This window comes from Centroberyx gerrardi, chromosome 2, assembly GCF_048128805.1.
Source record: "Centroberyx gerrardi isolate f3 chromosome 2, fCenGer3.hap1.cur.20231027, whole genome shotgun sequence".
Classification (NCBI taxonomy): Eukaryota; Metazoa; Chordata; class Actinopteri; order Beryciformes; family Berycidae; genus Centroberyx; species Centroberyx gerrardi.
This window is the reverse complement of record NC_135998.1, coordinates 22,745,877-22,765,246: the sequence shown is the minus strand read 5'-3', so window position 1 is coordinate 22,765,246 and position 19,370 is coordinate 22,745,877. Positions and strand designations below refer to the sequence as shown.

At 44.0% G+C, this 19,370-nt stretch overlaps 3 protein-coding genes across 7 annotated transcripts in view; 2 read left to right on the top strand and 1 right to left on the bottom strand.

Moving 5' to 3' along the window:
• Positions 1-181: 181 nt before the first annotated feature.
• On the top strand, positions 182-1,955 carry dnlz (DNL-type zinc finger). Its single transcript, XM_071927625.2, has 3 exons — positions 182-542; positions 955-1,094; positions 1,736-1,955. The coding sequence occupies exons 1-3, from the start codon at positions 204-206 to the stop codon at positions 1,884-1,886; spliced, it is 630 nt and encodes a 209-aa protein (XP_071783726.2). The 5' UTR covers positions 182-203; the 3' UTR covers positions 1,887-1,955.
• A 526-nt stretch (positions 1,956-2,481) lies between these two features.
• Positions 2,482-5,956, top strand: uck1 (uridine-cytidine kinase 1). Its single transcript, XM_078287229.1, has 8 exons — positions 2,482-2,651; positions 3,124-3,283; positions 3,707-3,803; positions 3,912-4,054; positions 4,185-4,279; positions 4,401-4,449; positions 4,550-4,797; positions 4,864-5,956. The coding sequence occupies exons 1-7, from the start codon at positions 2,562-2,564 to the stop codon at positions 4,741-4,743; spliced, it is 828 nt and encodes a 275-aa protein (XP_078143355.1). The 5' UTR covers positions 2,482-2,561; the 3' UTR covers positions 4,744-4,797; positions 4,864-5,956.
• A 1,228-nt stretch (positions 5,957-7,184) lies between these two features.
• Positions 7,185-19,370, bottom strand: part of rapgef1b (Rap guanine nucleotide exchange factor (GEF) 1b) — a 48,949-nt gene continuing 36,763 nt past the window's right edge. For 3 of the 5 annotated variants that reach the window (XM_078287139.1, XM_078287144.1, XM_078287147.1), the window contains exons 11-24: positions 15,827-15,919; positions 14,709-14,794; positions 14,437-14,542; positions 13,546-13,621; positions 13,062-13,146; positions 12,083-12,175; positions 10,422-10,607; positions 9,940-10,024; positions 9,688-9,782; positions 9,408-9,486; positions 9,217-9,318; positions 8,928-9,025; positions 8,692-8,820; positions 7,185-8,435 (exon numbers count right to left, since the gene is read on the bottom strand). In XM_078287139.1, coding sequence (XP_078143265.1) covers positions 8,285-8,435; positions 8,692-8,820; positions 8,928-9,025; positions 9,217-9,318; positions 9,408-9,486; positions 9,688-9,782; positions 9,940-10,024; positions 10,422-10,607; positions 12,083-12,175; positions 13,062-13,146; positions 13,546-13,621; positions 14,437-14,542; positions 14,709-14,794; positions 15,827-15,919 — 1,464 coding nt within the window. In that variant the 3' untranslated portion in view covers positions 7,185-8,284. Of the gene's footprint in view, positions 8,436-8,691; positions 8,821-8,927; positions 9,026-9,216; positions 9,319-9,407; positions 9,487-9,687; positions 9,783-9,939; positions 10,025-10,421; positions 10,608-12,082; positions 12,176-13,061; positions 13,147-13,545; positions 13,622-14,436; positions 14,543-14,708; positions 14,795-15,826; positions 15,920-16,469; positions 16,617-18,614; positions 18,777-19,370 lie in introns of all 5 variants that reach the window. The other 2 variants (XM_078287152.1, XM_078287149.1) reach the window with 2 other exon arrangements.

Sequence of the window (19,370 nt, the reverse complement as noted above, 5' to 3'; positions counted from 1 at the left end):
TCATCTAGTTGGTGCTTATCATCTCGTCTTAACGAAGTTTTCTACAAATTTAGACATCTGTTCTCACTGGCTTTCGACGCCAAAACGGAAGCAAAACATTGATCTGTGATGTCATCAAATCGCGACAAAACACACGTTGATGAAATCGCCTGCAACTAATATAGAACCTCCTTGCTATTATGCCGGTAAACACAACAACTAGCATGATGGCTTTACACAGGTGTCTTTCCCCCGCTTGTTCATTCGTTACTCCGAGGACGGTGCAGACTGTCAGCCGGGCCCTGCGGTGTTTTCGCCCCGGTCCAACACCGACCGGACCGGGCGCTGCACTCCGCTGTCGGCCTTCAGGAGGACCAGCGTCCACAGCAGCCAAAACAAGGCAGCTCCCAACACACAGCAAGCCTGGTTTGTCCATCTTGTCGGCTGCTTACAGAGACGAACCTGGTCTGAGTAGAAGAGGACTGTCAACTACAGCAAGCATCAGAAGTGACGCCGTTGGACAGATTCAGTCAACACATTACCAGCTAGTTTACACTTGCAAGGTACCAGAGGTCGCATACTTGTCTAGTGTTGTTGTTGCAGTCTTTACAGCAGTGATTCCCAACCACATTTAGTACACATCAGAGCCACGGACCCCCATTTGATGAGATTTTGTCTCTTGGAGCCAAATCTGAGAATATTTTTATTGTTAAATATGATTTTGTTCAGAATTCCATGACTATCTGTATTGTAGGTAGAGAGATAACAGTGAAAACTATGATCAAAACAGTCATTCTTCTACATTCTCTAATTGTGTTAACTTCTAGTAAATGAAATAATGGTGATGTTTAACAATTCATCAGTTTGTTGGGGACCCCCTGGAACCCTCTCAAGGACCCCTGGTGGTCCCCAGCACCCACTTTGAGAACCACTGCTCTGCGACAAAAACCCATTTGTCACATCTGTCTGTTGCAGGTTTGCTCCACCAGATCGACGAAGAGGATATCCAAGGTGGCTTACCACAAGGGGGTCGTTATAGTGACCTGTCCAGGGTGTGAGAAGCACCACATTATTGCTGATAACCTGGGCTGGTTCTCTGACCTGGAGGGGAAGAGGTTAGTGGGGGTTTGAATGTCTGAGAATCAACAAGCATGCATTGTCATAATGGTATCAAAATCATAACCATAAAAGAGGGTATGATTGCATTAAAAAAGGCTTTCTTATTAACCCTGATGTTAGCCTCTCTCTTTACATTCACCCATACTGTTTATTGATTCAGTCCATTTACGTATCAATATTTGAGTGTCATGTTGTGTTTTTCAGATACTACTGTTGCTGATGCTACTGTTGACTCTAATGCTATTTAAAGTGCATCTAGAACATTGTCAAGAGTCCACTATTTATGTCTATGGGAACAAATTACTAGCTAGTGTTTGACAGCAGCAACATCTCCTTCAAAATAATAGATGTAGCTTGTTGAGACAGATGCAAAATAAAGTGGAAAGTATTTAAAGTGCACTTTTGAGACATTGTAAAGTATGAATTGAGTTACTTTCAGTTAAAAAAAATCTGTTTGGGCAAAGGATGGAACTAAAGTTGTCAGGGGCAAGTGGAAATTCATCACAAAACACTGGGGGAGGGGACAAACATGGCACCTGTGTGATCCTGTGAGCATGTGTGTGGAATGCATTAAACTGACCAAGAACTTATTTATATTTCTGAATGAATCATATGCCATGTTTCTCTATACTTTCAGAAACATCGAGGAAATTCTTGCAGCCAAAGGAGAGGCAGTGAAGAGGATTGAAGGAAATGCTGCTTTAGAGATAGTGGTGGAGGAATCCAGTGAAGACACACAGCGTGGCCAAGACACAGAAAAAACAGACGACGACCCACAAAAATTGTGATACTGTGTTTATGTATGTATACTGTGAGAGTATTATTTAGTCTTTAATAATAAATTGAATCCTTATTGTTTTTACCATATTCCCAGCTACTGCCTTTATTGCAAATGCAACAAAGTAAAAGCCAATGTAAACTCATTTTCAAATTTTCAAACATGTCATACAAGTATGAACAGTAAATGTTACTTGCCCGGCGTTCTTAGGGAATCATTAAGTCTACTGGAGAAAAAGATAAAAAGACATCAAGTCAAGAATGATAGAAGGTATCAAAACTACAATATACAAAAAAAGTGCAGCGGTAGAGGCCGTTTCAGTCTATGAAGAGTACAGGGTGTTTAAAACCTTTAATGCACAAGGTACATCCAACCTTGTCATTGAGGTATGTAGAAATACTAAAATTATTAATAGATATATTTTAATAATGTAAAAGTATATAATGTAATACATAATCATTATCATCATCATCATTATTATCATTATTATTATTATTATTATTATTGTTACGTGTCGAGTTAATTAAGTTTTAATTAAGTTAAGTTTAAGCCTTTTTTTTATTGTTTTGGTCTGGGTTGAAAGAGCACCTCTGAAGTCTCGCGAGAAGAGTTCGTTGTTGGTTCAGCTAGCGAGCTAACAGTCTAGCTACTAGTCGGCTCCAGTCTTGTGTCCTGCTGGCCTGTGATGGCTGCTCTCGGACCCCTGGTCGAGGCGGAGAGGCCGCGACATCGTCCGTTCCTGATCGGGGTTAGCGGAGGAACTGCCAGCGGCAAGGTGAATGATTTTTCAGATAGAGGATCTCTTGCGAGGAGTAGGATATTAGCCGGGTCGCACTTACTAGCTTAGCTTATTTAGCTAGTAATAGCAACAGCATTACTAGCGTTAATCCTGAAACTGTCAAACGACTGGGCACGCCCCCGTGCCTCCTTAAATGTTTTCTTTCTTCACCAAGACAGGGACATTGCATTTCAGCTCTGTTAATGTTAACTGCTTTTGCCATCATAAGTCCTCTGACGGTTTACCGCCTAAAGCTTCACACAGCTAACTGCTGTCGTGAGGTTGTCAACTTCCTCTCAAATTCATGTAAGTGCCGCTGCCAGCTAATAAACACGGGACTGGACAGGTCACCCACGAATGTCAACAGCTATCATAAGTTGCATTTTACTTTGCCCTTGCCCGTTTAATCACAAAGCATGATAAGAAACATACACAACAATACTTGAGTAAAGGAAGTTTTGTGCCACAGTCCACAGTATGTGCCAAGATCATGGAGCTCCTGGGCCAGAACAAGGTGGACCATCGCCAGAGGAAGGTGGCTATCATAAGCCAGGACAGCTTCTACAGAGTCCTGACCCCAGACCAGAAGGCGAAGGCACTGAAGGGCCAGTACAACTTTGACCATCCAGGTAAGCCCAGACTTTCGACCAGACTTGCCCAATCAGTCGGTTCGAGCCAACACACACACACACACACACACACACACACACACACACACACACACACACACACACACACACTCTTCTCTACCCTCTAACCTAAAACCAGTCCCTGAATTGGTGCAGGGCTGTTACTGCTGCCCAGTAGGTGCTCCAGTTGAGATTGTGTGAGTGGATGGATGGATCTTGAAGGAGCTTGATTGGAGCTTGAAGGTTGGATTGCTGCTACAGACTTGATGTAGGATGGGTCTGAAGGCTGGTGGTGCCCCAGCTTTTTTACTCCACCTGTGTTTTTTCATCATAGTTGTACATTGCAAGGTCACTGTGTACATGCTGCATGCACCGCAATATGTCTCGGTTATGCTGTTTACTATTTATTGCAATGTGTTGCAGATGCATTTGACAATGAGTTAATGTACCAAACCCTGAAGGACATCGTGGAGGGGAAGGTGGTTGAAGTGCCGACATACGACTTCGTCACTCATTCCAGGTGAGAAGGAAGCGTTTCATGTTGATTCAGCAGAAATACACTTTTTTTTTATATTCCACATTAATCTTAATAGCATGCCCTTTGTAAGAAAACTTTGCATGTTTCCAGACTGGAGGACAAAATCACAGTTTATCCAGCAGATGTGGTCCTCTTTGAGGGGATCCTTGTCTTCTACACCCAGAAAGTGCGTGACATGTTTCACATGAAGCTCTTTGTGGACACAGACTCTGATGTTAGACTGTCTCGCAGAGGTATTGATGTCACACACACACACACACACACACACACACACACACACACACACACACACATACGCACTATTCCTGATATTGTTCTATCACTGCTTTGACTTGATTGCTGTGCTTCTGCTTTTGCCTGTAGTTTTGCGAGACATGAATAGAGGGAGAGACCTGGAGCAGATCCTCTCTCAATACACCACGTTTGTCAAGCCGGCCTTTGAGGAGTTCTGTTTGCCTGTAAGTATCCTGCTCTTCACTGTGTTTATTTTCCAGAGTAAGACATTCAGTTCTCCTACCTGAGCAAGTATTAACTAGCGACCCCTCCCCCAGTTTTTAAATTGTTTTCTTTTCCTCTCAGACTAAGAAGTATGCAGATGTCATCATTCCAAGAGGAGTTGACAATATGGGTAAGTTGTTTCTCTGTTAACGAGTCTTACCCTCTGTGCAACATCACTTCAACAACACTTCACTTAATTTTATCCATAATCTGCATGTATCTCTCACCAGTGGCCATCAACCTCATCGTGCAGCACATCCAAGACATTCTGAACGGTGACATCTGTAAGTGGCAGCGCGGGTCTGTCAGCAGCCATGCGCGGAGCCTCAAACGGGCCATTTCTGAGCAGGGCGACCTGCAGAATGGAGCTTTGAATCCTCCAGGAAAGAGGGTCCTGCTGGAGCCCAGTAGTCGCCCCCACTGAGATTGTGTGTGTGTGTGTGTGTGTGTGTGTGTGTGTGTGTGTGTGTGTGTGTGTGTGTGTGTGTGTGTGTGTGTGTGTGTGTGTGTGTGTGTGTGTGTGCGCGCGCGCATGGATGTCTAGACTGTGAATATGAGCTTGGAGTTGGGATTGCTGCTACTGATCTGGTGTAGGATGGGTCAGCAACTGGGGCGCCAGCCGCACCCCCTCCAACTTTTTAATCACCCACAATCCCATGTGCAAGCATGTAGTGCTGCAACATTTTCATAATTCCCCTGTAATTATTGGTGCATCACTAAATGGTTTATGAGCAAACAGATCATACTTCGCAAGTCACTGTCTTCCATGATATTTTTTTCTTTTGTTCTTCATAATATTGCTGTGGTCCGACAACCTGGGTGGTATTCCAGAAAGCGGGTTTAGTGAAATCTCTGAGTTTGTTAACCCTAAGATGAGGGAAACTCCGGGTTTTCAGTTCCAGAAAGAGAGGCAACTTAAACTCTGGGTCAGTTACCACGGTAACTGACTCTGCGAACCTAACCTGCTCGCTGGCAGGTTTTCTTCAACAAACCCTGAGTTTCTCTCTGTCTCCTCCCTCTTACAGAGCCAGACACGCTGTTTCATTTCCTCATTCATTCAATCCGTATCAAAGTGCGTATCAAAGCGCATTAATTAGCGGAGGTTTACTGTATGTCAGAATCAAAATCCTGGTTCGATATTAGTTTGTTACTCAAGGACTATCTAAAATTACCGCTTTTATGTGCATCAGTCATTTCTTTGAACAGCGGTTTTTGCCTTCACATTCAAATATTAGCCTACACAGCGTGAATTCACCATCAGCTCGGAATAAAACCTCTGCATGTCCTTTTTGTGGAAGTTGTTTTTTTATTTTTTTTTATAACACTGTGACTCTGTGCACACAAGACAGCTGTCAGTTTGTTAGAGCAGTTCCTGCACTGAAAAGTTTATTGCACATAATATATAATCTCAGTTTAAATTTACAAAATTGGTATGAAGCTTTAGACACGTAGGATCAATGAATTATTATCTCTATCGCTCATGATGTGATTGGTCGCACTGATGAACATCATTCCTATAATATTGGAGATTATATGTTAATATTTCTGAGTGAGCAGGATCGTGGTGCAGCTGCAGAATGTAGTTTGAAAGTGAGTTTTTTAAATAGGGTGCATAGTCTTAACGTGTTTTAACAGCATTTCAGTGACAATGTTTAAATTTACTACATTTGTTGAAGTAGCTGAAATAAAGTCACTGAATGCTGTTGAGCCAAGATACAAATAGATGTCTAAAAATGTAAAATCTTCTGTATTTTAACCTCAACACCTTTTCAAGTGCAAATCACCAAACACATTATTACTGGATCAGATTGTGAGCTTACAATCATGTCTCTATGTCTTTGATCTATATATATTTTTTTTAAATTTCTTTAACTATATTTTTCATCTTCAGTTGCTGACCCCTGTGTTTTGTCCCCGTCAGATTAAAGCTGAACAAATATATTTAAAATGTAATGTAGGCTATAGCCTAATACAGTCAGATTCCACCACTTTATCATCCATTAAGAAAATGTAAGTCTGGTAAAAAATGAATTAATGGACAACACTGAATAAAACTTTATTGTGTTAACTTATTGACACTTTTCCCCACTCTGACTCAGGCTCTTTTTTAAAAGATAAATGTGCACCGTCCGCATACACATGCATTAATATCTCTACGTCCACTGGATTAAAATGGAGGCTCTGCCTTTTATTTACCTGTTGCCATGGTGAATCGTAGTATCTGAGCTGCATTGATGATGGCTTTTTATCATCGTCACGCACGCGCTTAACTCAGGGTGAACATACTCAGAGTTGATTGAACTAACTCAGATCAGCTGTTCTGGAACCGAAAAGTCGGAGTTTCCTATCTCAGGGTTAATCAGCTCAGAATTCAGGGTTAGACTCAGAGTTTGTTGAACCTGCTTTCTGGAATGGACCCCTGTTTCTTAAAGGGTGATATAACAGAAGGTAGACACTGGTTATTTAAATGGTTGATTTTAGTCGTGGTTTTGCACATTGAGGTTTACCTCGTTTATATTGACCTTTGCTTTTCGTTGACACCTCAATAAGTAGTGTATATATTTAAACTCACATGCACTGGCTGTCCTTTTGCTTTCCCTGGTTTCATTTTCTTTGATAACTTATTTAATCAAATGAGATGTATGCCAAACTCTCATGTATGTTTTTAGCAGTGTTAGGCCTAGTTTGGTATAGAATGCTGCATTTTTTTTTTATCTATCAAAGCTGAAGTCATGCCTTAACTTTTTTAATTCATTTTCCACTGACCATTGTAAAACAATAAATGAAAATGAAGTATTAAAGGCAAAGTGTCATTTATATTTGAATCCTGGGGAAGAAAATGAAGCTTCTGACCAATACAGTATGTATAGAAACAGAGCTGTTTTATTGGAGTTTGAGAGCACAGTGTGATGTGTTGGTTTTGACAATTATCCCAAAGAGGAATCAAAATGATTTACTACAGCACATTATGGAATGACAAACACACAAGTCACCGAGGACTTCAGTCACACACAAACACTCTTACACACTGACATGACTGGGACATGATTCTGATTGCCTGATGGTTCTCTATACTTGAACATGGCACACAATGATTCAGTATGACATACATAGATCACAGCATCTTTAGTAATTCTCTTTTTGTGTTTTTGCTTGCTTTTTTTAGTGCACATATGTATGGCACTTGGGAGAAGCTAAGCTCTTCTCATTAGCATAAACATCCTTTTTAAGAACAAAAGGAGCACTGTATATAATACATTTCATAACCATACATGATTCTTACACAAAATGTTTCAAAACAAACTCATCGGTTCCAGTCCCTAATGGTCATCCTCTCCTCGAGTTCAAATCCCCTCGCATCCCCAGCAGTCTCTCTAAGTGCAGCTGGCGTTTTGACATCACAGTTCATGGCAGGCTGCTCTGGACCATTGAGGAGGTTCTGCTATTCGAGGGGGAACTCAAGAGTCGGGGAGGGGCGGGGTGTAGAAGATGACCAATAAATGGCACGTACATAAAGGAAGAGGAAGGAGCGTCTCGGGGAGTAATGGACCATTCACCTCAATCTCACACACACACAACAGCTCCACTCTAAAACAGAGAGCCCAGGGAGCAGACTTTGGTTATTTCCTTAGCGTCTCCCTGTCAGCTCTGTGTGATAGCGTCTTCACTCCTCCTTGGCACCAGGCTTCCTCCTGTCTCACCATAGTCACTGAATCTCTCCCTGTCAAACGCCAGAGCCGCTGTAATCCCAATTAAAAATCTCCCAGAGCAGCAGAGCTCCTCGTAAACCTCGGCCACTCCTCAGTCTACTGTAGTTTGTTCTGTAGTCGCCACAATGAGTCTCCCGTTAGCTCCAGCAGATAGTTTCCATCCGTCTTTCTCTCAGTCTGTAGTAAAGTGGAGTTAGTGTCATGAAGCACAGTTGGAGGTCAGTCTCTGAGCCTCGGGGCAGAGGCCCGCAGGCCCTAGGTCTTCTCCTCGCGGTCCGTCTTGCGCCTGGTGATGTTCCTGGGTTTGATCTTCAGGGAGAGCTCCCACAGGGCCTCCTCCGCCAGGTGGTCACTGAAGTCGTTGAAGAAGGACACAATGTCGTCGTTGCGCTTCAGCTCATAATGCCTGAAAGACGAAAAGAGATCAAGGCTTGATTAATGCAATAATTCATTAGTGAGGAAAGAGAGAAACGGCCAGTGTGGAGACTACAGCGTTGTTTTAAGCTGTTATAATTGCATGAATAATAACGTAGGCATAAGTTATCGATATGTTTCCTATGAATCGTAAATCAGTTTTGATAACTATGATTTATGTCTACAGTCTTCTATTAAACAATATATAGTGACTACATGCATCTTTTCAGCAGGCCCAGTGAACTTACACTTGCTGGAAGCGCCGCATGCTGTCCAGAATGTTGAACTGCTGCCAACGTTTGGAGAAATTGACCTTCCCGTCAATGAGGTCAGGGTTCCCCAGGTGGACAAAGGTCAGGTCCTGGAGAATGAGACCCCTGGGAGGAGGAGCATATAAGAGAGAAAATAAATTATGACATTCTATCAAGTTGTGCTTCAGCACAAGACGCGTGAATTTGGACACACAACACGTCCGTTCACTTACAGGTATGGGATGCATGGAGGCTCCACCTCAGCCAGAGCAGCTCTGTATGCTCTGAAGGACGAGGAGCTGTCAATCAATGTGCAATATTCCTCCAATCCCTGAGGAGAGAACGAACAGGAAGGCAGATGTGAGAGAAAAGTAATGCACATACTCACGCATTCATCTGAAGTAGGGGGGCTCAACCTCTACATCCCTGGGCACAAGGCATCTCTCTTTTTATTTTTACATGCAGGTCTGTATATAACTCCACTAATCTTAACCTGATGACTCTGCTGTCAGCCAGTCTCACCTCTGAGGTCTGTTTCTGCCACTCCAGTCTCCGGATGGGGGCCGAGTCCAAGGCGGACAGTATTGCCAAGTAGGAGTTGAAGTTATTCAACTTTCTTAAGTGCTACAATAAGAAATTGATATAGATGTTAAAGCAACACACAACAAGCAAACTATATGGTGTTAAGTATTTGTACGTGTGAGTTAACTAACCTTCATGATCTTGATGAACTTGAGAAGCAGCTTCTCTCGGTCCTGGGCTTTCTCCTGTTGAATTATCAAAGAGCGCACCCTACAGGGTAAAGAGGAATATAGTTATATGCGGTTGTGTGAGAAAGATGCATGAGTGGGAGGCCAGTAATGCCAAGCTGGTCTAACGTCTGACTAATGGGAGGGTAATGGCAACAATTGAAGGGGTAATGTGAGATGTGCATTAGAGCCCCTGATGAGATCAGAGGGCATTACACATGGAGGACGGGGTTTCTGGTCTTACCAATAGCTCATATTGTTAAAGTGCTCTGTGAACTGAGTCAGGTTGGGACTCTTCTCCTCATTCTGCTCCTTGGCCCAAAGCAGCACCTCAGGAATCTGAAGGGAGAAAGGGAGAGAGAGGAACAAGTCAGGGCCGGCTCTGTGGAGCTCAGTGTCAAAGCCTCTACATTCAACAACATGCCAAACAAACAATGTGGAGGATTAATAACCAACACAAACACACAGAAGCCGGGCTCTCTGGGAGCCACCGTACCTCGATTTTGTAGAAGAGTTCGGCATCAAGAAGAGTGAGCTGATCGGCGATCTCATGACTGCGGAAGTCGTGGAGAGTTCCAGGCCTGCGGTGACACAAAAAAACAAATGTACACACACACACACACACACACACACACACACACACACACACACACACACACACACAATTAGATGATGTCTTCATCAGCAGACTAATTCTACATCGGGGAATGGCTGTGGCCTTGTGGTTTCCGATGGCCAGTCTACTAGACAATAAATAAATCAATATTTTTTTAATCAGTCACTGAGAATTTAAAGGCCCAAGAGAAGCTCCAACAACAACTTATACCTCTGTGTCTGTTATCGTATCAATAAGCCGACACTTGTTTTAACATGAAAACTCTCCCTCAGCGTTTACAGTGTGTGGGAAACTGAACCCTAACAGTAGTATTGCTCTACTGTACCAGCTCAGGGAGAAGTGACCCATGACCCCCACAGTACCTGGCAGAGACGCCACGGGCAGCGAGTGGCTTCAGGGAGTTGGTGTAGCGCAGCAGCTTCTTCTGCTCCACCTTGTCCAGGATGTTCTTGCGGAGAACGCGGGCCAGGCTGAGCTCGCCGTTACACACCAGCCTGAAGACCAGGTCCATCAGCTGTTTCAGGATGTCTTCTGTCAACTCCACCAGGCTGGGGGGGGGGGGAATGACAGGAGGGAGGAATGAACGTTTTGGGATGGAGCAGAAAGAGGAAAGAAACTAAGGAGTTAACTCAGTCCTTGATGCATGCTCATTACCATAAAATGTCCATTAAAAGAGAAAAAACCATTAAAATGGGATTCATAAATGCTATTCCTGTGATCTTGGATAATCGAGTGGATGTGTGTTCAAGAAAGAGTCTCTTCAAAAGCTAGAAACAAGTGAAGCAACAATCTCTTGATGCCACCGAGAGACAAATCCTGGAACAGCTCCATTCACAGTTAATAGGAAACTGGCTTGGAACAAAGGTGTTGGTGAACCAGGGTGATTTTGCAGGGATATGGGCATGTTTTCTAGTTATGTGTAAAACTTGTTTTGCTCAAAAGCTTTGCTTTGCTCAAAATAGTTCCAAAATAAACAGGCTCCAATTCATTGTCAGTGGTCTAGCTTCAGGTGGTCTTTTGATGGATGGCATCACAGATCAGAGCCTTGGTAGTTATTTCACAAATACAAGAACCATCTCAGATACAGTAATAGTATATAAAAACCTGTTACAGGATGGTTCTTCACTTGGCACATGATGCTTATTAGCTATAGGCTACTATTGTAGACAGCTTTTTATTACATACATTACTTTCTTTTTAAAATGTACATTATTGCCACTAACTGTGTACTGAAGTAAATCAAACTTACTATAATTAAGTATTCCTTTTCACAAATGCAAAAATGAAAAACAACAAAACAACCTCGCCTCATCATTTTCCGTCAGCATCAATTAATCATTCATGAAAGTAAGTTTACGTGCAGTCTGCCAGGTATTGAGGTGTTATTAGTCAGCACCTTAGTAGAAACATTGTGGTCATTGAGTATTGGCAGATCCCATCAGATGCAGTCAAAATCGCACTATATGTTTCATCATATTTTTGACACGTAGGTTAGCCGCTACTACAGCCCTCTGCCACCTGTGCTGGTCTTGAAAACCTTTACATTTGGCCAATCACAAGAGGTCAATGGACAGATTCAAATATCTCCATGAGAGATCGCATAGCCTATTTCACAGCGGGCTACTCAGCTCGCTTAAACGGACCAGAGTGAGTTAGGATAAATTTGATTTTATCAAATTATTAACAAGCATCCCCTATGTTCTCCAGATGCTAAAATACCACTGTTGCTTTATCAAACAAATAGACTTTCACAACAAACTTTGCTTGCATGTAAAAGCAAAATAATGGGTTTTGTTTCAACAATGGAAAGAATAGGCCCATTTAAAATGTCAGCATTAGCCATTTTTCCAATAAATTACATGACAAACCGCATGTATTCATTTGTTCACTGCCAGGCAACTTTTTTCCTCCTGTACACTCCACATCTGCTTGGAAACTGTCTTGTGCCCCCCTGAGGAGGTGCGCCTCACACTCTGAAAAGCTCTGCTCTAGATTAAGGACAGAAACGTTGAGTCGTACTCACCACAGCTCATCCACCACACGAACCAGCACAAAGAATGTGTTTTTGCTGACTCGCTTTTTGAAGGTATCCGGACTGTGGCAGAACCTAGTATATGTGCTCTGTGGTCAAGGAGAATGACAACACACCTAGATCTGCATTTTACAATATAGTAAAGTTTAAAAGTTTGTGCATCACTCCACTTTTAGCAAATTTTGTTATACTACAAAATACTTTAAGAATTATTTTGGGTCTTTTCACACAGACGTTTTGAGAAGGTATAACATTTAAATAAAGTTAAACTCTAGCATGCAAAATACACACTCATGCTTCATTTTGGGCTAAGCAATATTTGAACAGTATCTTCCATTCAAGGTTGTTGTCATATCATTTTTTGTCAACAAAGCTTTTTGTCAACAAAGAATTCACTTCCCCTCAATTCTTTTCAATAGGACTATAGGATGGACTCCAGTTCAGAAAACATGAACATAGCATGAAATGTGTGGTTCACTTAGTGATGGAGACAGTTTCAAAGTTTCAGCATCAATCTTTAGCCAATATATTGCAAACATCATTCTTACTGTGTTACACAATAATTCATGGGGCAGACAAAGACTTAAGGTCAGAGGAGCAAGTTTGTGACTGGACAGTCGCTGGTTTAGATTCCAGCTGGGAAAATCTGGGAGGGAAACATGATTGAGACACTCTCTCCCCTGCGTTAAATAACTGCCACTGAGGTGCCATTGAGCAAGGCACATAATCCCCAAAAGCTCCTGTGGAGTTGCTCAGTAGCCGTCAGTGGAAGACTGTGGGTGTAGTGGGGAGTTCCCAGCTACGAATGTTTGTGAAGCAGGGCATTACTAAGAGCATACAGGATCAGCAAGTCTTTCCTGGGTAAATAAAGACTTACAAAAATCACTATATATAAACTGCAAGAAACAGTTTTCTGTCTACAAAATAGTAATTAAGCTGAGTGACATGTTGAGTGGTTTGAAAAGGATATCTGTAGTGTAGCTTCTTAATGAGGTCCTCGGGGGTTATAAATGTCCTATATGTAGTGAGAAAGGCTTCACAGTACAAAACAAGATCTGTCAAGCAAAAAGGGAAAAGAACAGCATATTTCAGTTGACATTCAGCACAAGTCCTCAATGATTCAGCTAAGTTGAAAACACATCAAGAAATACAGAAGATATGACAGAAAGTCAGAAAGGCATGCTACACACCCAGACTGACACACAGCAAATAACTAAACCAAAAACAGATTAAGGCAATTCTAAATTGATCCATGTACTCAGATAAGACCAGACTAAAAAGTAATCGCACATCAGTCAAACTACAGAATCACACTTTGCCAAAAAAAAATCAATCACAGTGTTAAATATAGAATGATTGCAGAGCAAAATGAGGCAGTGCCAGTGACCCAGAAGCACAGTAACATACATGCTAAATGTGGGTGAGCCTGAGTCATAATGTGTCCTGTACTGTACCTTTGCGGTCTGTTTCTGTGGCGTGGACTAACAGAATATCTCCTGATCCAGCACGAACGTCAGGGCCATCGTCATTCTGGGAAAGAGAGAGAGAGAGAGAGAGAGAGAGAGAGAGAGAGAGAGCGAGAGAGAGCGAGAGAGAGAGAGAGAGAGAGAGAGAGAGAGAGAGAGAGAGAGAGAGAGAGAGAGAGAGAGAGCGGACGAGGCACAGAGAATCAGAGAAAATGAATGAGAGAGAGAGAGAGAAAGAGATGGAGGGAGGTGGGAGAGATGCACAGTTGGACAGAGATAGAGGAAGAGAAAGAGATAGATGGTTAGATAGAGTTGATGAGGATTAAGGCAGGAATGCAGTCTAGCCCAAAATGTAGCTTGCGCCTTTCTGTCCTCCTCCCCTCCCCTGCCTCCCCCCCCGCCCTGAATGGCCCCCACCTCTCCCTGTCCTGCACCAGCTCCACTGATGACAGAGAAAAAGAGAGACCAGTGTATGATGATAGCACCACCAGAGCACTTAAACACATCCTCTTTTACAGCTGTAAATGTCACCAGCGGCCATGAATCCCTCTCCTTTTTCTTTTGATCTCTCCGTATCTTGTTTTGTTTTTGTTTTTAAAATCGCTGCTGTCCCTCTGCCCCTAACCTTGCAGAGTGAAGACCAGCATTTGCACATAATCACACACACATCTGTCTATCAGACTGCACCAAACAGAAAAAAGAAAGAGGGGGGGGGAGATAATTTTTTAGCTCTGCAATTTCTGAAGCTCGACTCCAGAGGGCAGCAATGGCTACGACTGGTGCAGCTCAGAGTGACTCACAGTAAACTAAAGCCTGAGCTAGTGTAACGTTACAAAATGCACTTTGCATGTTAGCGTTCCGTAATGGCAGTTGTCTTACTTCTTGTTTTAGTGTTATTCTGCTCATGATCTCCTTGTGGTCTATGAGGGAGAGCTCGTCCACCTCCTCCTCGTCACTCCCAGCCGACTCTGTTGACTTCTGCCTCCTAAAAACACACGGCCGCCATCATCAGCACAGATATTCACGTAACACTCACACAACCTTCTGCTGCACCAATGGCATTTACTACAAGAGCTCAAATGGCTTGTTATCTGGTATCACTTGTAAGACCACTGAAGCCTGGATTTGATGACCCTCACGGTGGCCCTTACCTTTCCTTGTCCAGAGCCTCTTTGCTATTGGAGGAGGGCATCTGAGGGGCGGGGTCTTGAAGTACATCGTCAGCCGTGATTGTCTCCTAGTCGAGGAAGCGAAAAGTAATATCAGCGTCTGCGGGCTGCATGAAACCTCAGTCAATGTCGTCGGAGAATGGTTCCATGCAATGACAGAAGGCTAGCTACTGACGAGATCATATGAATCACCAAGACCTCATGCAAGACATTTGGTGGAGAGAAAGATGGATGCTTCAAATACTGTTTACAGAGGACATTACTCCTATTACTGTTAACTAGGATTAGATTTGAAAGGCCACTGGGTAAAATGCAGCTTTTCCTCAGTGTGAGCAAGGAAAAACCCAAACAGAACAGACCCATTACAGAATTAAAGACACACACTCTATCCAGAGGGTAGAAATCACACACACCGACACTGCACCAAATGTAAATTGCAACGACAATCACCCACACATCCATTCACTGTCTCTTTTGGTCCCTCTCTCACTCACTCAATCACAGCACTGCACCGTACCACACCCTCACATGCCTAAAATCAAACCCAAAGTCACATGGCACGAAGGAATTTTGACACAACCACACACACACACACACACACACACAGTCACACATGCACAGGGGCTCAAAAGCTGTTATGGGGAATGTTATTGGAAAATTGAAAACCAGTGAACCATTGAGAATCCCTTTCGGAGCAGCAACATGTCAGGTGTTAGATCAGAACAAGGTTAAATGCTAGTTACAGTTGAAGCACAGTCAGGGACAGTAATCACCAGCCAGGCAATCAGAACAACATATGGACGGACACCATCACAGCACATGAGTCCCTCACAGGCAGGCCCGTGAATCTCAAGGCATGCTCAGTCAGGTTTGGCTCCACTCGAATTCCATTTCAGCTCGATCAATTCAAGAGATGAATCAATAAGTGCTGCTGGTTCCCACTTCTCGATGCAACAGATGAGTGGCACGAGCGATAACAGCTGTCGCTCAAGCAGACTTTTCATTTCGGACCCTCCGCTGCGTTTCAATTGATTCATATCCTGAAGTGATGGGAGATCTGAATGGAATCGACCTTTAAACCTTGGCGGTCAGCTACTTACTCTGAGGGAGAGAGGCAGCTCCCCATTGGCCTGGCTGGATGAGTACAGGTTCACGTACTCCCCCTCCCCGCCCTCGTCATTCGCGCTCTCGCTCTACGGGAAAACAGGAGGGACACAAACCACGGCATAAGGGAGCGGAGAGGGGCACAGAGTGTTTGCTAAGGGTGGGATAGACGTCAAGTATCAAAGTATGGCTAAGGACAGATAGCAGCTAGCCAAGGTCTAGTATTGCTACAGTGAGCGGTGTGCCTCCCAGCTCAGTGTCATCAGGACCACTAGGTGGCACTGGTGTGCATCTTTTGTAAAGGTAATAGATAGTATTTACTGGCAAAAAGAACATGCAGTACAAGATGCTCTACTAGGTTTCTTTTAAGACCAATAATCAGAGAGCAGACAGTTTGTGGGCAGTGATAATGACAACAAGATGCCAGTAAGTGAATGAGTCACTATGTTATCGTCTGAACACGATACTCAAGTAAATACCAAACTGCTGTAATCTAATTCAGATCTGCTACAGGAAGAGGTCATTTTATTATCTATCTTTGGAGAGATGTTTTAGTTCTTTCCTTATCTATTCAGTGACAAGGTGTCCCGCTTTTGCTTCCAACATCTGTCCTTCTGTCTCTCTATACTGTGAGCTCACCGCTGAGGTGTGGAGAGAGTCAGTGAGAGAAGACTCAGAGGGAAGACAGACAGCCACAGAGCCCAGTGAGCCGGCCAGGGAACCGTTGGGCCCGCCCCCGCTGCCATCCAGAATGGTGGCATTGGTCAAGGCAACCTGGTCCAAGCTCTGTGATTGGTGGAAAGAATGAAAGCAGGAAAAATAAAGGACAGGGCTAAGGGATCAGAGAGGTGAAGAGAGAGCAGATAGAAACAGAAGCTGAACAATAGGAAGGAAAAAAGAAAAGAGTTCACCTCATTCTCCAACACCTCCATTAAGGCTGGACTATGGTGATGATGTGCCCGAACATGATATGCACTGCACACATACATACACCCAAAAAATGCAACACAACTGCAACCAGTGGCAACAGAAACACCATTTATCTTCTGAGAGATAACATGGAACATGACAAGACAGACATGTTCAACACAGAAACACAGGGAGATAAGCCGGTATCAAGCCGCTGTCATTCTCAATAGAAGCCGTAGCCTTAAAGTGTGAGTGTACACATGCGTATGGACAAGCCATGTTCTTGGCAAAGAGCATGAGTGTGTGTGTGGGTGTGTGTGGTCATGTTGGACAGGTGAGGAGATGCCTGTCAGTAGGGCGGTAGTTGCAACCTGCTTTAACATGTTGTACATACCAGCCCTGTTTCAGCATACCAGCACAGAGCAGCACACACACAGATCACTGATAAACACTGCCTGCACACACACACACACACACACACACACACACACACACACACAGGAAGAGGATCCATTGGAAATGAAGGCCAAACATTTCCCCCATTCTTTCCTAGCAGTAGTCTAAAAAATCCTGACAAAATGAGAAAATACTGGGTCTTTGACAGCAGCAACACACACGAGGGCAGAGATATTTCCACATTAAAATGAACAACAGAATATTTCCTTCTCTTTCCACCCAACACATGCAAAGCCTCCACCTAGACTTTCCCTGCGAGCCTTACTTCTCCCATGACATCGCCTCAAAACGCCGTGCCCCGAGGAGTTCAGGAATGCAAACATTCCACTGCTACAGACAGACGGGAGGTGTGGAGGTGTGTGTGTGTGTGTGTGTGTGTGTGTGTGTGTGTGTGTGGGGGGGATGTGCTACAGAGAGGTGGTGAGGGGGAGACTAGAGGGATAGGAGCAAGAAAAAGTGGCGAGTGTGGACAGTGAGCGACACCAGAAGATGAAGCAGACAAGAGGAGGAGAAAAGAGAAGGAGGAAGAAGATGGAATGTGTTTTCCATCAGGTCCATCTGGTGCAGCATTCCTCTGGAGATCCTGAGGGAGATCCACACTGTCTCCTAGCGTGCCCCCCCCCCCCCCCCCCCCACACACACACACACACACCATGGGGTCACTGTGGGTCAAACCCCCAAACCCTGACCAAACCACAGTCACACACAGCCAGGTCCACTAAAAGGTCAGGGGATCACAGCCCTAACTATGTTACCACTGGAATATGTGGAAGATGGTGTTTATTAACCACAAGCTAATTCATTAACAGGAACCTGTTTTTGGCTGAAACGTTCAATAGCTAGACTAACAAAGGGCTATTGTTATTTCTAAACTCCTACCTGAGGCTTGCCAGTCTCCGGTGATATTTGAATGACCTGCTCTTGTGTATAATTCATTTGTTCCAGACACTCAACTGACTGACTGCATCTCTGAGGCAAAATGAAAAGTGGCGAGCGGGTTAAAGATTCACCCTTCGCGATATATCTTGAGAAATGCTTCAGCGCGACACATGGACACACATCTTGCCTAGCCAGAGGCTGCACATGACCACAGCAAGTCACTGCACACACTCATGACCACACAGTCACAGATAAGCACACACTAATCATATCATTTCCAATGTCTTAGCCAAAAACACAACAAAAACAACAAATTCACACTGTCAAAACAAATGCACACACAGGATGAGTGGATGGATAAAATTAAGGCCACACAGCAACCACACCACCAACCCCTTCGAGGATGACCCGGACTCAAAATGGCCGGAGCAGATGAACAGACATACACAGCACACACAGGTCAGGCCGCCCCTGGACCAGTCCTGGGCCACACTGCAGCCCAGGCTGGGGTGGAGATGAGGGCGGGGTGGGGGGACTCACCGTGGGTGTGGTCAAAGATGCCTGGCCAATCAGGTAGGAGTTAGAGACGGACATGCTGAGGCCCAGCCCAGAGCCCGCCTCCTCCATGGCCGCTACAGACGGCTGGAGGTGGCAGGAGAGAGAAGAAGAGGAGGAGGAAGAGGGGGAGGAAGAGTGGGAGGCCTGAGAAGGGAAAAAAAGAGACAAGAGAAAGAAAGAGATAGAACAGGTGGAAAAGAAAAGGAGTGAGAGTAATGGGGGTTAAGGAAGGCAAAGAGGGGAAATAGGGTGTTAAGGGAGTAAAAGAAGAAAAAGACAGAAAAGGGGACAGTTGATTATACTAGTAAGCAGATAGCTGAATTAGAGCAGATTTAATCAAAGTTCAGCAGCAGAGTAGTGAAGTAAAAGTAGTGAAAGCTGAGGGTGGCTCTGGTAGTACAGCTGAGAGACATCAGCTTATTGATTGCAGACATGCAGAAGTACCATAGAGGAATGAACAGACTACAGTAGAGTGAGTAGAGAGTATGAATCAAGGATATTATTCTGTTAAGGTCAAAGTTCTTCCTAGAAAGTCCTAATCACTAGTGGGTCCTGTGACCTCTATAGGTCACACACTACTCTATTCACATCTGATGTGGCGGTCCAATAAACCTCCTTTTTATGGCTTGAGCTTTAAGGGCTTTAGAGAAACGAGGCCAACTACAACAAGCTCTAAACAGGGCCAATATGATCCGCTCCGTTTTTTCCCCCCTGTTTCCTTATCCGAGCAGCAGCCGA